At 39.4% G+C, this 15,677-nt stretch overlaps 1 protein-coding gene across 1 annotated transcript in view; it reads right to left on the bottom strand.

Annotated features, from left to right (window-relative positions):
- Positions 1 to 3,577: 3,577 nt before the first annotated feature.
- The window catches only part of RNGTT (RNA guanylyltransferase and 5'-phosphatase), a 320,167-nt gene continuing 308,067 nt past the window's right edge, over positions 3,578 to 15,677 (bottom strand). Inside the window, exons 15-16 of the mRNA XM_047102241.1 lie at positions 7,787 to 7,910; positions 3,578 to 6,305 (exon numbers count right to left, since the gene is read on the bottom strand). Coding sequence (XP_046958197.1) covers positions 6,142 to 6,305; positions 7,787 to 7,910 — 288 coding nt within the window. The 3' untranslated portion in view covers positions 3,578 to 6,141. The remainder of the gene's footprint in view (positions 6,306 to 7,786; positions 7,911 to 15,677) is intronic.

The following is a 15,677-nucleotide window of genomic DNA, read 5'->3' as shown; positions in this document are numbered from 1 at the left end:
TTTTATGTTAGACTTTCAGTTGCCGTGTTGCCTGGCTAGGCTCTCATGTTCAACGTGTATCAGAGCACACAGTGTGTTTATACCAGAGATCAAAACTACACAATGTTCCCCTGACAGCTTTCAGAAGGGAAGCAGAACTTCTACAGAAACTACAAAGTTTCTGATTCCTTTAGATCCTGGAAGATAGCTTTGGAGAGTAGCAACAAGAATCCTATCTTTCACTTGCCTTTCCCACTCTAAAAAGACATGGCTAGAAGCAGCAATTTACGCTAAGGGATCACGGACTGGTATTTATTTTTAAAACTAACTGCAAAGCCTTAGCAGTTACCAGAGGACTTCTCTTTGAAAACATCAAAAATTGGGCGCGAGTAGGTGGGTAGGGAGAAGGAGCCTTCTAGTTTAAGACGTGGCAGTCTCAGTGAAACTGCACCAAAAAATAAGACGTGATTAAGAACACTGCTTCCCTCACACCTCCCTCAGAGCGTGTAACAGCCAGGAGGCCAGGGCACTTTAAGATTCCTCCTGCTGAGAAGTTTCCTCAGCATTTTCGGTGCAAACGGCAAGAACAGACAGGACGCTTCTAATCAGGACTAAATACAAGAGGCATCATAGATGGCCTCTGAAGAAATTCTTAAGAAATGAGATGTTATCAGAGCTTGTATTATGATGAGAAGGCCAGAGTGACAAAAAAAAAAAAAAAAATCACGTTCCATGTGCAGCTAAGCCGAGGGAGACCAGAGCAAATGCATCTTGACTGAGTCTCGAGAGCGGGTACAACGGGGCATCCGAACCTATCTCCTGCCCTAATTACTACCAAGGGCCTGCTGCTGTCACCCCGGGTATGGGTCGAGAGCCTTGTCTGGAGGGGAGACCGGGGGAGACGATCACGATACAGTGTGAGATCTAAGAGGCTACCTATGGCAGGAAGGCTCCCTTGATCCTGACATCAAGGGAGGCTGGGGGTTTCTCGCAGCAGTGGCAGCACCACGAGCAAAGGTTCCTGGGTTTATTTATTTATTTATTTTTAATTTTTTTTTTTTTTTGTCTTTAGTTGGAGATAGTATTTTTTTTTTTAACATTTATTTATTTTTGAGACAGAGAGAGACAGAGCATGAATGGGGAGGGTCAGAGAGAGGGAGGCACAGAATCCGAAACAGGCTCCAGGCTCTGAGCTGTCAGCACAGAGCCCGACGTGGGGCTCGAACTCATGGACCGCGAGATCATGACCCGAGCCGAAGTCGGCCGCTTAACCGACTGAGCCACCCAGGCGCCCCAAAGGTTCCTGGGTTTAGAGGACACGGCGTTGTGGGAACAGCGAGGCATACAGCTGTATCAAGGGGCAGGCATGATCCAAATCTGGATGCAGGCCGAGGCCGGATCATGGAGGCCCTTTGATGTCATGTGCCAGGGAGCTCTCACCGGGGAGCAGGAGCGGGTCTGCAGTCATGAAAGGTCATTCTTGGTGGCAGTGATCTAAAGGAAAAACAGACTGACTACGTGCCCACCTCAAAGTTGTGACCATTGGCGACTCTGTTGTTCGGGTTCGTTGTCAAAGCCAAATTCTGTTTTTCTGTGTTGTATGTGGCATGTTTATTTTTGTACCTTAAACAGCTGAGGGTGTCATCCTTTTGGAGTATCTGTCAACGTTCAGACAACTCATTTTTCGCCTGTACGCTTTACACCTCAAGGGCACAATACAATCAACAGTTGTGAGGTAATTATACTCTGATCAGCTCTGGCTATGAAAATGACCTCTAGCTATGGAACCAGGGGCCGCTTCTTCCCTTAGGGGCTTCTTGCCTGCCTCCCCACTTACATACAAGCTGCCTGGAATTCCACCTATGCAAGGATTCCCAGCACCGGTCCATGACAATGATTTTACCAGTTTGTGGTGAAATGTAGAAGCAAGGGATAGTGTAGAGAATCTTTCACAAAACAAAATTTGTTCTATATAAAGACATGTCCTTTCTTCTAAGTTATGTCCTACTTCCTTTTTGGGTGTTAAGATTCCCTTTATTGTATGCAATAATGGCAACATATTATTTCGTAAAGCCGTTGCAAGTTAAAATAGTTGGCAACCCCAGATCCATGCGCTCCTTTTTTGAAATGTGAAGTCTTCTGCTTAGAAGCCTGGGGGGCCCCTGCTCTGAGCGCCCTCCACCCCCACCTGTTTATCATGCACAGTGGCCACCCGATACCAGAGTCCAGTGAGAGGAGGGACACTTCTGGGTTAAGCGAGGCTGACACCAACCTGCCAAAGCATCAGAGTTGACAGTCAACTATGCGACAATCAGGAAAATTTTGGCCCAGTGTGTAATTTAATCGCTTATTTCTTCCTAGTTATGTCTTCGGAATTTAGCATCTTAATGAGAATATTAAACTTCTTTTCATGGCCTCTGTGTCACTCACATTTAAATATTGCCAAATAAGTGGTTAAATAATAAGGCCCTAAAAATATGTTTACTTTGCCGATCCCAAGTTCATCTCCTTGGTTTGGAGAGAGATGCTTGAAACCCATTTCCTGTTGGCACCAAAGAAACAGAGTTTGGGGCCCCTGGCACAGAAGCAGCCCCCAAGCCGGGACTGCAACAAAGCTGTGAGGAGTACCGAGCAATAAATCAGGAGCTGGAGTCAGAGAGACCTTTGTTGGGGTCTCAGCTCACAACTTACTAGCTATGTAACCATGGGTTAGCTATCTAAGTCTCAGGTTCCTCAACTACAAAATGAGGTTAATAATGGTCCCTACCTGCACAGAGGAGTTGTTTTGGGGACGGTCTTGGTGCTTGGTGGATATTCGGTAGTGGTAATACTCCCTTCATTGTGAATATGGGCTATTTAAAATCCATGAGCTTTTACAAGAATCATGTCAGACCTGAAAAGGCCCTTTTTGATCATCTGGCTCAATCTCGGCCTCTTATAGATGGGGGGAGGGGGTACAGGGTGAGACCTAGAGAGAACACAGAGCCGATGAGAGGCAGAGCCTAGACTTGGTCTCTGGGGTTAGCCCAGGGTTTTTTCCCCACCACATTAGTTTTCCCTGCCTGCGAGTATTTGGTTGACTTTCAAGGTTTTTTGACTGGAAAGGATTATACACATAATTCAAAACCACATCATTTACACATTTTAAATGGCAAATTCCATGGTACAAAAACACAGAGTCGACAAAAAAATGGACAGGTCATTACTTCATCATTTCAGAATATTTACTGCTGAGTATTCTGAAAGAATTAAATGTGTTCAAAATAACGTGACAGGATATCTACCCATATAATAGAGTGCTAGGATGAGGTACACGGACAGAAGTACTATAAATATCACTTAAAGATGTGCTCTCCCCTGCTCCCCTACCCTCCAAAAAGAAAAGGCGCAAGCTACATCCCCCATGTCAATCCAATTTCTTGGTTTCTCAGGAAGAAGAATAGAGGATTTTCCAAGTCTTTATGCTAATTCTAGAATGCAACAAAACCAGATGGATTACGACGGGTATGGCTGACAGAGGCAGGATAACACCAGCAATAAAAGGGACACAAAATTATTAGGTACATAGAGGGACACAAAGGCATCACCAGCCAAACTGTTATTTTAACTCAGTGGTTTTATTACAATATGCACTGACACACAATTAGAGAAGGAATGTCCTGACGTTTTCTGAGCATTTCATGGAAAGCAAATGTAACCATCCAGGCAGTCGAGTCATCCGCATCTTTTCCAAATACAAAGCAAAAGCTTTTATATGTGATAACTCAAGAAAGCAAAGTTTTCTTATTCTTGTCTACAAAACTTCAGTGTCAGAAAAGAGTTGCTGTGAAGTGGCCTGAGAAGGGAAGGGTTTCTTTCCTTCCTGATGTCCCAATTCCCGCCTCTCAATTCTCCCCCTTGACTTTCTAGATGACTTCTGATGATACTGCAGACGACAGTGTGTTCGGGGGCTAAATGGGATCTACTTATTAGGCCGGCTATTATACTTCACTGTAATCGAAAGGAAAGGACAAATTAAGAAAATTAAGTTTTAGAAAATGCACAAAGGCAAGGAAAAAGTATCTGGGTGTATTAAAAATGAGATGCTCTTTTCACATAACTCATTTAAAAGGTTACAATTACCATAAACATTTTAACTCCATTAAAGATCACTGGCAAAAGCTAGCTCTTATATCTGCAAAAGGGCTCTGCACTTATACAGGCTCGGGAGAAAGCAACATAGCGTGTGAAAAGAGTCACTGACCCTGGTGAAGCAGGCATCGGACTGTTTGGAGTTGCATAGGTATTTTTTCAGATCCACTTTGTACAAGACACTATGGAACCTTACAAATTTCCACCTTTCTACAATCATTGTGGCAGTCAGGTGTTTTAATCCCTTTAGTGCCCAAACTCACAAAAGCACTCTAGGAATGAAATACTAAAATGACATTCTAGATAAATTCACTACATGTTACATAACTTGGAAAGAATAAAGGAAAAAGCCCAAGCATGACTCCTAGTATTTCATATAGAAAAGCACTACAGGAGAAAACTTTGTTTAAAAACATTAAAACTCAGCTGAATATAAATACATTTTTGGTTAATCTGTGCTATATCATATAGAAATCCTGTCAGATATTCAGTCAGCTGGGTAACTCATTTGGATTTTTCATGTCTGATTGTATTAGTAGAAGAATATACACTGCTGCGTATACTTACATATATATGCATATCATATATAAAATTCAGATCATGAAAATTTGTTTTAAATACACATATACTTAAAACCTGTACCTCTAAAAATAAATATATTCGCCTCTAACAGGCAAATTCTGAGAGTTCCTTCACAAACCAATCAGAACACGGCTTCTCAACAATGGCAGATGATCAATTAGCTGCTCTTTAAATCCATTATCTACCAGTAAATGTTTTAAAATTCAGGTGTACAACAGAAATAGCATCCCGAGAACAGAACACAGATAGAATTCTGGCTTTGAAAATAAATGTCTTGGCTTCCTTGATGTTTAGTTTCTACAGATGTCTACTCTTTGCCTCTGCGTTTATCTAGCAGTGGGAGAGCATTTTCTAGTGACAGCATTCTATTCCATTGACATCACCTTCTAATCAAAGGAGTCAGCTGGCATTTCCTTTGCCCCTTTGTTCGAGGGAACTAACACAACATCGTCTGTATTTGATATCATTCCCATCATCACAGTGAGTTGTGTGTTTTAATGTAATTTACAATGTGCTGATACCACTGAGGTAAAGCAGAAGTAGCCCTGACATTAAAAAAACAAAAAAAAGGGAGGAAGGAAGGAAGGAAGGAAGGAAGGAAGGAAGGAAGGAAGGAAGGAAGGAAAAGGGTCTCTCAGGAGAACAACACATAAAAGGAACCTGGTGGTATATATCTAAGTTCTATGAAGTAACTGAAAACCACTGCCAGAATGGACACATTGGATATCTGATATTTTAGTTCAAAGAATAGAAACAGATGAAAATACTCAATATACTTCCTTTAGACAGGATGCAATTCACAAAAACGGGGCTTTACTTTTTTACTTTTACATTTCTAAAAAAACTTCTTAAAATGAGATAAGCCAGACTGAGTTGTTTAACATAGTATAATATATAATACTTAACAACCTTGTCATTTGTTTTTGAACACAAGAATCTCAGAAATGTAGGAAATCCATGATAAACGACAGCAAGAATGTTTAATGCCATTGCCTAGATTTTTCAAAAGGAGAATTTACCATAGTTGAAATACAACTTCTAAAAAATACAGTGTTTTATACGCTCACAGTTCCAGATTACTAACTTTATAAATTAAAGGTCAAAGTTATCCATATACAAACAAGGCCTCTTTTGCATTGATTTCAATCTCAAACCTTTGGATATTTCAATCTTCAGATTCCACAAGGTAAGGCTGAGTTTATCAGATATAAATAAACTGTGTGAAGTCCATGATGTATCGTAGCACTGAGGAAACAAACGCATCAAATATTTACAGGCCGGCTACAATACCTTTCTTTCTTTTCTTTCTTTTCTTTCTTTTTTTACAAAAAATTCAAATGCGTATCAGCATCAGGCCACATTCGCTTTTGAATTTCTCTGGCTGCAAAAATGGGGCAACAGCATTCTTTCTCACTTTTTTCCTCTCAATCCTCAAGTCAGAGGCGGGTCTTAGGTCAAAGGGCGAGGTCTTTTGGGGGGCGGTGGAGGCATGAGCTCTGTGTCAGGGTCCAGATGATGCTTCCGCTTCTGTCCTTGAGAAGCCGCCGCACATCTGTCGATGAACTCAAACAGCATCTCCTTGGTGACAGGGTTGGAGATGCTGTTGCACACAGCTGTGGACAAAGGGAGACACGTGTCTCACGCGAGGGTTAATTAAGGCAGCTGACTCACCACAGGGGGATGCCAAAGGGGAAAGGTTTGCATCCCAATATGCTAAACACTTGCATTTTACGGATTTGGGTGACTCGCTTCACACATTAAACTATTCTCCTCCCTCCCCCGCCCCCTAAAATGGGTGCTTTTCTGGTGCCCACTCTTTCTTGAACTGTTCATTTTAAAACAAAACGTTAAGTATCTGAATGATAAGCATGCCTTCACTGTGGCTGTCCCTCGCTCCAAAACTGTCTTCAGGTTTTGAACGGAGCACACAGAGCATCACACTCTAGTCTATATTCAACCAAACTTCTACGGAAAACGTGTAGTCTCTCCTCTGAGAAAGAACTCCTCCCTGTCACGATGGCACCGGCCACCATTTCCACTGAACAGGGAGGCTCCGCTGTAGCTGGCAGATCATACATACTCTGTTGTTTTAACAACTTGTTTGAGGAAGTAAGGTATTACAACAACATTACGAATAAACGAGGCATCCCTTCTTATGTGGTCAAAATTTACTACCAGTCCTTTAAATCCTATTTACATATTTAGCTCTGGAAAAAAAGACACTGGCTTAATTTTTCCCATTTTCAAAATTAACTCATCTTGTCTGAACACAGATGCTAGTTCCAACAAAACCTTTAAATGTACAATAGTAACTTTTCATAAACTGCAAAACTGAAACTGGCAATTTCTGTATTTTCTCATAAGCTTATCATATAATCAGCAACATCACTGACTGAGCAGTCTAACAGCACACAATGCTATTAACCTTCAATCTTGGTTTTTATGTATGTTTTTCAAATTCACTAAAAACACGGTCCAGAGCAACTACTGCTACTAGTTTAGCTTGTAAACTTCATTACTTTGTGATGTTCTCCGTGAAAGAAACTTACTATTCTGAATTCGCAAAGCATTCAAGTTGTACCCAAAGAACACTATGAAGGATAGCAGAGCAGGTTTTAGGAGGTTTTTGTTTTGTTTTGTTTTGTTTTTTAATGGTTTTCATTTACTTTGTTCTCCATTGTTTGTAAAGCTATTTTAGGAGCTGGAAATTACATTTTCCCCTGCTAATTTTGTCTTTTACCATCTGGCAAACAATGGTTTTTATAGTTTTGAATAGATCTGAAATTATCGTGGCTTTTGTTGTTGTTGTTGTTCAACAAATTCAACTTGTATACAGCCCATTATCCTGCCCTTTACACTTCTCTTCTGGGCGCAGGGGCGTGAGCCCACAGGCCTCGGGACAACCTACAAGCCAACTGGAGACAGTAAAGTCACAACCCCTTTCCCAGCCACAAGGGAAGGGTCTGAATGACCCTATGGATTCGCCCCATCAAACAGATCAATAAAGACAGCACATTTTGACTCCAAAACCTTAACACTCTCTCTCCTTCTCTCTTTTTTAACGTAACAAACACTGGTAGATTGTCATACTCACCCATGGCAGTGTTGTAGGCATTAGGAAAACTTTTGTCTGTTCTCTGTCTCATGAAGACCCAGCTGTTATTCTCGAATTTGCATTCTATAATTTTGTTGTCATACTGTTTTAGCTCTTTTGTCACCTGTTTTAAAAGAAATTGAGGAAAATATTTAAATCATTTAAAAGGCTTTTTGCTTCCACTATGTGACAGACACATTAGGGAATGCCAAAAACACCTCGGTAACTCTTCACGCAGAGCTTTTTGTCATCTCAAGTGTCTAATCAAGCCTAAGGATGTGGTGTGTACTCCCTTGTACACATGCTCATTAATCCAACATTTTATAAATAGTTGTGAAAACGGCTGTCAATATATAGCAATTAAAAGAGGCTAAGCAGAAACCAGCCACTTCTGGGCCAAATGCAAATATGTTACCATAGGGACCAATGCCTTCAATATTTCTGTGTCCCTATGGCTTTCAGAAATTGCGTATGCTGCTTGGGTTCATCAGCTTTCAGAAGGGTCTCACCATCTAAATTCCCCTGTCAAAACCTAAGAAGTTCCCTTTACTAGTTAAAAGTAAAAGTTACCCATAAAAGGTAAACGTTAGGATCAGATTCAGGTAATGCGCATCCTAAATATTTTGCTTTTCAAGCAGTGATAACTAACCCAAATGCTAATCTCAGGTTATTTATTTACCCTTTCCATCTCTAAACTAGTATGAGTATACAGAGGAAGCCACTTTAGATTTTGGTTGGTGGGTTTTTTGGCTACTTCACCTCAGATGATTGAATATGAATTACAACTTACTCTATCAAAGCTAACAAGTATCCATGGTAACTATAAAACCTTTTAAAAGATATTTCATCAGGCTGTGAAGATGGGTTTCATAAATAGGAACCTAAGCTTATCTTTGCAGTTTTCAAATCAAATGCCAGTCATGGTAATATTTTAATTCAGTCTTCATCTTTCACAGCTAACAACTTTTCCTCACAATATGGTAGATTGCAATCATTTAAACTTCATTAGCATTATTTGAAATGCTCTCATTTTTTTTCTACACACATATTCAATACCACCTAGGAATATGAAGGGAAGCAAATTTTTATAAGATGCTTTCAACTCAGAGATTAGGCAGTACATGTCTTCATAAAAACTATCAGATTGTATTCCTTTCCCTTAATGAGTATCATACTTGATTGGATTATTTGCATTTTCAACAAATCCAATAGGACAGATACATTCAGTGGCTCTGGAACAGACCTGCCCAAAAAAGTGATGTTCTACTTATAGCAAACTTTTGCTAAAATTATTCTCAAATATTCATTATTCTAGTCTCAATTCCCCTCCCTTTCTTCCTAAGGATTCACCACCTTTAACTTTTGATACGTTATCTATAGCCAAGTACTAGGCAACTCATTCAGCGAGGTAACCACATTTATCACAATGTAGGGTCTAACAGAGGTACAGTCGCCAAACCTTTCAGAATCTCCATTTTGTAATTTCTAAAATGGACAAGGAGTCCCTAATTTACTGGGACACCGGAAGAATAATAAATGAAAGGACCTGGCATATAGTGGCCAACCAGTAAAATTCTTACGATAAATATAAAATTAGGAACTAAAATACTGCCTTCAAAAAATAAAAAGTAAATCATACTTTCTAAGTAAATTCACTAAAGAAACGAGGATGACATGGAAAGGTAGACTTAGAAAACAGGTGTCAAGAAAATTATATCACATGTATCACAAAAGACAGGCTTGTATCGCCTGTACTTCACTGACCAGCAATTGTCCTAAGTCTGTATCACAGAGCATATCATTCTGGTGTTCCTGGTTTCAGAACTGCTATAAATTACGTGTTGCTCAATCTGACTACAGCAATTAAGCAGTATTACTAAATATCTGTGTATCTATTTGGGCATGCATTAACAACAACTGGGAAACAGCTTTCTGAGAAATGCAGGCACCTGCCACTATACTAACCTAAATGTATGTCCATGTTCAAGAATAATCCATTATCTTTATTGATCACATCAGTTATATTCCCAAGATAGACACACTGCAAGGTACTCAATCGGGTTAGGTAGTAAAATATATTTAACTGACAAAAATAATACTTCTCATATGTGCACAAACTAAAGACAGTTGTCACTAATGGTCAGATCAAGAGAATGATTGCCATACAGGGAAGAAGTTTAATTTTAGTATCCAAATTCTAATTTGTTACTATGACAATAATCATCCTCAGCCAATTACGTATTATTATTTACTAAAACAAGACCTTGTCAGGCCTTCTATAATCAACTGTGTTACCCTAGTTTGAGCTAATAAAAGCTTGAAAGTAATAAGAACAAAATATTTATAAATCAAGATTTCATATCTGTACCCATAATTACATTGGATTAATGAGATTTTACTGTTTTTTTAAAGAGCAATATGCTATGTATTTTATATTGTAAAACATTTTGTTCATGTATCCATCTTATTGAGAACCACACTTTTTATACTATTTGAATCTACCAATATAATGGGATTGAAAGACAGTCCAGTGAAACTGGATCTTGGATCTCTGGAGATTTTAAATTAGCAGCTCAACAGTAAGCCCTGAACAAACAGCACACAACAGAGTCAGGTACAATCACAGGTGCTCTACTCTGCACTCTTTTTACAGAATACGTTTTGTAACTAGGTGCTGGGCAACCTACACTACCAAGTCACAAAAGGCAAACCATCAGTGTTGGCTGAACTGACCTACACCGAGCAGGCAAAGTTGCATTTCTATTTCTAGTGGTGGGATGAAACCTCTAGAACTTACTTTCCCTGTTTTGGGAGAGCTGTTTTGCTATCGAGCGCATATTTCTTTTATAAAGAGACTGCACAAAGGCTTGGGGGAGGGGGATTTCTCTGAACTAATTTGCTCTGGAGACTTTTTTAAGTTTATTTATTTTGAGAGAAAGACAGAGAGAGACACACGGAGAGAGACAGAGTGCATTAGCAGGGGAGGGGCAGAGAGAGAGAGAGAGAGAGAGAGAGAGAGAGAGAGAGAATACAACAGAATCCCAAGGAGGCTCCATGCTGTCAGCAAAGAGCCCGACACGGGGCTCAATCTCATGAACTGTGAGATAATGATCTGAGTCGAAATCAAGAGTCAGACGATCAACTGACTGAGCCACCCAGACACCTCTGGAGACACTTTAACAAATATCTTAGAGAAGCCATCAGTGAGTTGTTCTATTTTTAACGTTTAATTTTGGAATAATTTTAGATTTACAGAAAAGCTGTGTATACGGTATAGAGAGTTCCAGTATTCCTGTCACCCAGCTTTCCCTAATGTTCACATTTTATATCTCATGGTTCATCTATCAAGTCAAAGAAATTCACATTGGTACAACACCATTAACTCCACTGCAGACTCTTCAGGCTTCGGTTTTTCCATTAATGTCTTCCTCTGCTCCAGAATCCCATCCAGGAAACCACACTGCATGGAGTTATCATGTCTCCTTAGTTTCCTCTGATCTGTGACAGTTTCTCAGACTGTCCTTGATACTTTTGAAAAGTACTAGTCAGATACTTTGTAGAACATTCCTCAATTTGGAACTTTCTGACGTTTTCTCATGATTAGACTAAGGTTATGGAGTTGGGGACAAACGCCAAGAGGTGAAGTGTGTTTCTCGTTGTGTAATATGTGGGGGTATGTGATACTAACACAACTTCTTCCTGGCGATGTGAACCCTGACTACGTTGTTAAGATGGTGTCTGCCATGGTTCACTACTGCAGAGCTACTGGTTTTCTCCTCTCCATGCACTATTGCTTAGTTATGAGTCACTGTGAACAAACAGCCCCACTCAATGCTAAGGGAAGTAAGCTCCACTTCATGGAAGGAAGAGTGTCAGAGAAGTTGTGGACGTTTATTAAAACCACCACAGATATTAATAAGTTTCTTGAGGTATTTTAAGACTGTACAAGTATCCTGTTTCTCCTTCAAGTTTTGCTCATTAATTTTAGCATTCATCTGTGAATCTTGCCTACAGCAATTATTCCTGTGGTGTTCTCATGGAATTTTCTTTTTTCTCCACTCCTTCTACATTTATTATCTGGACTTTTTTTGTAAGGAACTTGTCCCTCTCCCTTCCTTTATTTATTTGTTTATGTATATTACTACGAACTCATGGATATTTATTTTAGTCTTTGGGTTATAATAAACTACTACTGTCAATTATTTGGTTGGTCAAAGTGTTCCAGTTTTGGCACTGGGAACTCTCTCAGGTTGGCTCCTGTGTCCTTTTAATTTGCTTCCACTTTTACTTACTTATTTATTTTTAGACTTTACTTTCAGGCAATGCAAGATAGTACTCCAGGCTCATCTCGTATTTTTCTCTGCCTCAGCACTAGAATCAGCCATGAGGTCCTCTACCAGGAATTTAGAAGAACAAAATCATTCCTCAACAGTCCAGGCTATGCTAAGAAAGTAATGCTACCACCTGTTCAGGTCAGAATTTAAAATTATTATTGAGAGAGACAGAGAGAGACAGAGAGAGAGACAATGAGACTCCAAAGATGAATATATGTTTCATGCATAGTTTCCACTCCCATCTTTTGTGAACTGTTCTCTGGAGCTAAATTAAGTTGACCATTTTTTTCTTTTTAAAGTTATAATTCTGCTGTTTGATAATTCAAGTTCTATTTCTATAGTATGACTGAAGGTAAATCTTAAAAACATATCTTAAGTAGATAAAACAAAACTCTTATTTTCATGTAAGTAACTCTAATTTCTAGTACTTATAAAGGTGTAGAAACTAAAATAACAAATTCGAAATGAAGTTTTCTGGGGCACCTGGGTGGCTCAGTTGGTTAAGCGTCCAACTTCAGCTCAGGTCATGACCTGGTGGTAGGTGGGTTCAAGCCCTGTGTCGGGCTCTGTGTTGACAGCTCAGAGCCAGGAGCCTGCTTCAGATTCTGTGTCTCCCTCTCTCTGTCCCTCCCCCATTCTGTTTTCTCTCTCTCTCTCTCTCTCTCTCTCAAAAATAAACAAACATTAAAAAAATTTAAAAGAAAAAAAGAGATGAAGTTTTCCTTGTGGTGTCAGAACAATACAAATAGCTTAAATCTGAATTATTAGATAATCTTTTAGAAATACTATATTATAGTAGGGTCTTGATATATTACTTTTAGAAAGTGCATCCACTACTGGAGAAACTAAAAAACTGGACAAGTTACCCTCTTAAAAAAAATGTTATACTTACCACCACCACTCTGTATAAATAATACACTTTGCATTTTCTAGGTTGGAAACAGAGCAGAAGTCTCTCCCTCATGAATGGTGGGTCTTCAAGCCACCAATCAGGTGTTCAATTAATGAAAGTGGCCAATAAAAAAAAGGCAGCTAGAAATTCTATCTTATTTGCTGTAAAGGTCATTACTGACAAGTCACAACTCTAGGGTATGGAATTGCCACTAAACTACAGATTATTACCTTCTAATAATATCAGAGTTAGTATAGTTCTTACTCAAAATGTAATATACAGATAAAAAACATTATGACCATGTTGGCATGGTCATGGTGGAGTGTAGAATGAGGAATGACTTTTAACCTGTGTCATGCAGTATTTTCCAAACTTTCTGTATTATATGTGCTTAACTCTCATAATTTTTAATAATGAAAAATTCCTTAAAAAACTATTTCATAAAATGTAATAAACATCAAGTTGGTTTTTAAAGCAGAGGTACAGAAAAATAAGATAGACATTTATAGAAAGCAAAGTCTTGGAATAAGGCCCTAACACCACAGTTCCCAAACTAAGCAATGAGGTATCCTGGTGTGCTGCCACAAACTCACAGAGGCATTGTGGGGTATTTTAAATCTTTAGGGAAACAGTGGCATGTGTTGGACATCATACAAACTACTAGTTGCAGGGAGTTCACAGTTTCAGTAGGAGATTCCTTGAGATGACATTATACCTTTGCAAAGCTGAGTTTTTGGCAGTTATTGTGATAAAAACCAAGTACCACAAAAATCAATGTGGAACAGTAAACGAAGTTGGTGGTGTATAATGTGACTCCAAGGATGGAGAAGTTATACAGTCCTTAACATGTGCTAAATTGTTAAAATCTAAATACTTCTTAAATTGCTTGGCTCTATTCCCTCAATCAGTGGAGGTGTTAGGTACTTCTTTTGGCTTAGAGATGCTGTGTATGAGGCAAAATGAATGAAGAAAGTTTGACAGTCTCTGCCCTAATTCCTTTTCATTCATTTCATTCATTCCCAGATTCTAAACCCTAATCTTACATGTAAGCTTGTATCTAGCACTTAGTGGAAACGAACCAGAGTTGTGAACAACTTTGCTTGAGGTGTAGAATATAGATTCATGGTAGAGAAGGAGAATTTCTATCACGTTAATTTCACTGGTTTTGATCTAGATCACTCAAATATGTATTCCCTGGGACACCTGGGTGGCTCAGTCAGTTGAGCATCCAACTTCAGCTCAGGTCATGATCCTGCGGTTCGTGAGTTGGAGCCCCACATCGGGCTTGTTGTTCTCAGCGCAGAGCCCACTTCAGATCTTCTGTCCCCACCCCCACCCCGGCCCTTCCCTGCTCATGCTGTCTCTCTCTCCCTCTCTCAAAAATAAAATTAAACACATTTAAAAAAACTTTAAAAAATATATGTATTCCCCACTAATTTCCCCACTGTCAGCACAGTACCCAGTCCAGGGTAGATACTCAAAGAGAATGTTTACCGAGTTCAAGAGAATCACAAGCCTCAGATTATCAACCAATATATACTGCTGATGGCTGGTTAGGTAAAGTAACCTAGTACAATCTCTAGTCTTTCTCTGCCTCGTTCCTCCTTTCCACCTTTTCCTTCTTTCTCCCCAAACAAAACTAAAGGTGTTAGGGCTTAAATGTCCTAAGTTTGTCATCTGAATAAACATTTGTACTATTTTTGGATGCCTAACATGGGGGTGATACCACTACCAGTCTTTGCCATCATGACATTAAAAGCAGCACTTCTGCTTCTGGCAGTAAAGAACAAGTATAGAAAGTGAAAGATTTCTTTGTGCCCTCCCCCCACTGGTCAAGCAGTATCAACCATTTCTAGAATGGTATGACCTCATTTTTATATAAATGAATCTTAACTACTTATTCATTGAGCACTTAGTATGTATCAAGCATTATAAACTTGTGGCCCATACATATAATCTCATTTAATTTGCACCACAATCTTATGAGGTAGGAATTATATTACTGCCCTTTGACAGGTGTGAAGCCTAAAGCTTAGAGTAGACATCCCACCCAAAGTCACAGATCTAGAAAATGGAACAGCCAAGTCTCAAATACAGGTCTCCCTGTCCAATACCACAATGCCATTTCACACCCCACCAGCTATTACAAAGCCTGGCACTCTGTGGCCAATAAATGTAGAATTAAACAAATAAGGTTATTTTCCTGCTCAGAATTTGGCTGAAATTGGGTGTAGAAACCTCTGCATATGTAAGTGTAAGAAGTCAGTCATATGCAAACACAAAGAAACTGGAGCTAATTCAACCACGGCAACGTGCTGTAGATCCATCCTTCCCACCATTTGACAAATATTGAGCAGTGGTGTGTCAGGAACAGGGTTGTAGACTAGTGATAGAGACACAGTCCCTGCCCTTTGGCATGTATAGTCTAGTAAACAATCAAGTAGAAAATTACAAATTATGATAAGAGCTATGCAGAAAACAGATATGTAATAGAAGCTAATACAGGGAGAAAGATATCTGATTTTTGTGGGGTAGTTTGAGGAGATAATATTTATTTTGAGACTTAGAATATGATGAGAAGCCAATGTATAGAAATAAGGAGGGAGAGGGAGAGCAGGAGAAAGAGAGAGAGGGAAACAAATGGGAGTGGTGGAGGGAGAGGGGA

Source organism: Lynx rufus, unplaced genomic scaffold, assembly GCF_022079265.1.
Source record: "Lynx rufus isolate CCGP_SWC_20201006 ecotype Redwood Valley unplaced genomic scaffold, mLynRuf1.p SCAF_6, whole genome shotgun sequence".
Taxonomy (NCBI): domain Eukaryota; kingdom Metazoa; phylum Chordata; class Mammalia; order Carnivora; family Felidae; genus Lynx; species Lynx rufus.
This window is presented reverse-complemented; position numbering and strand designations above follow the sequence as displayed.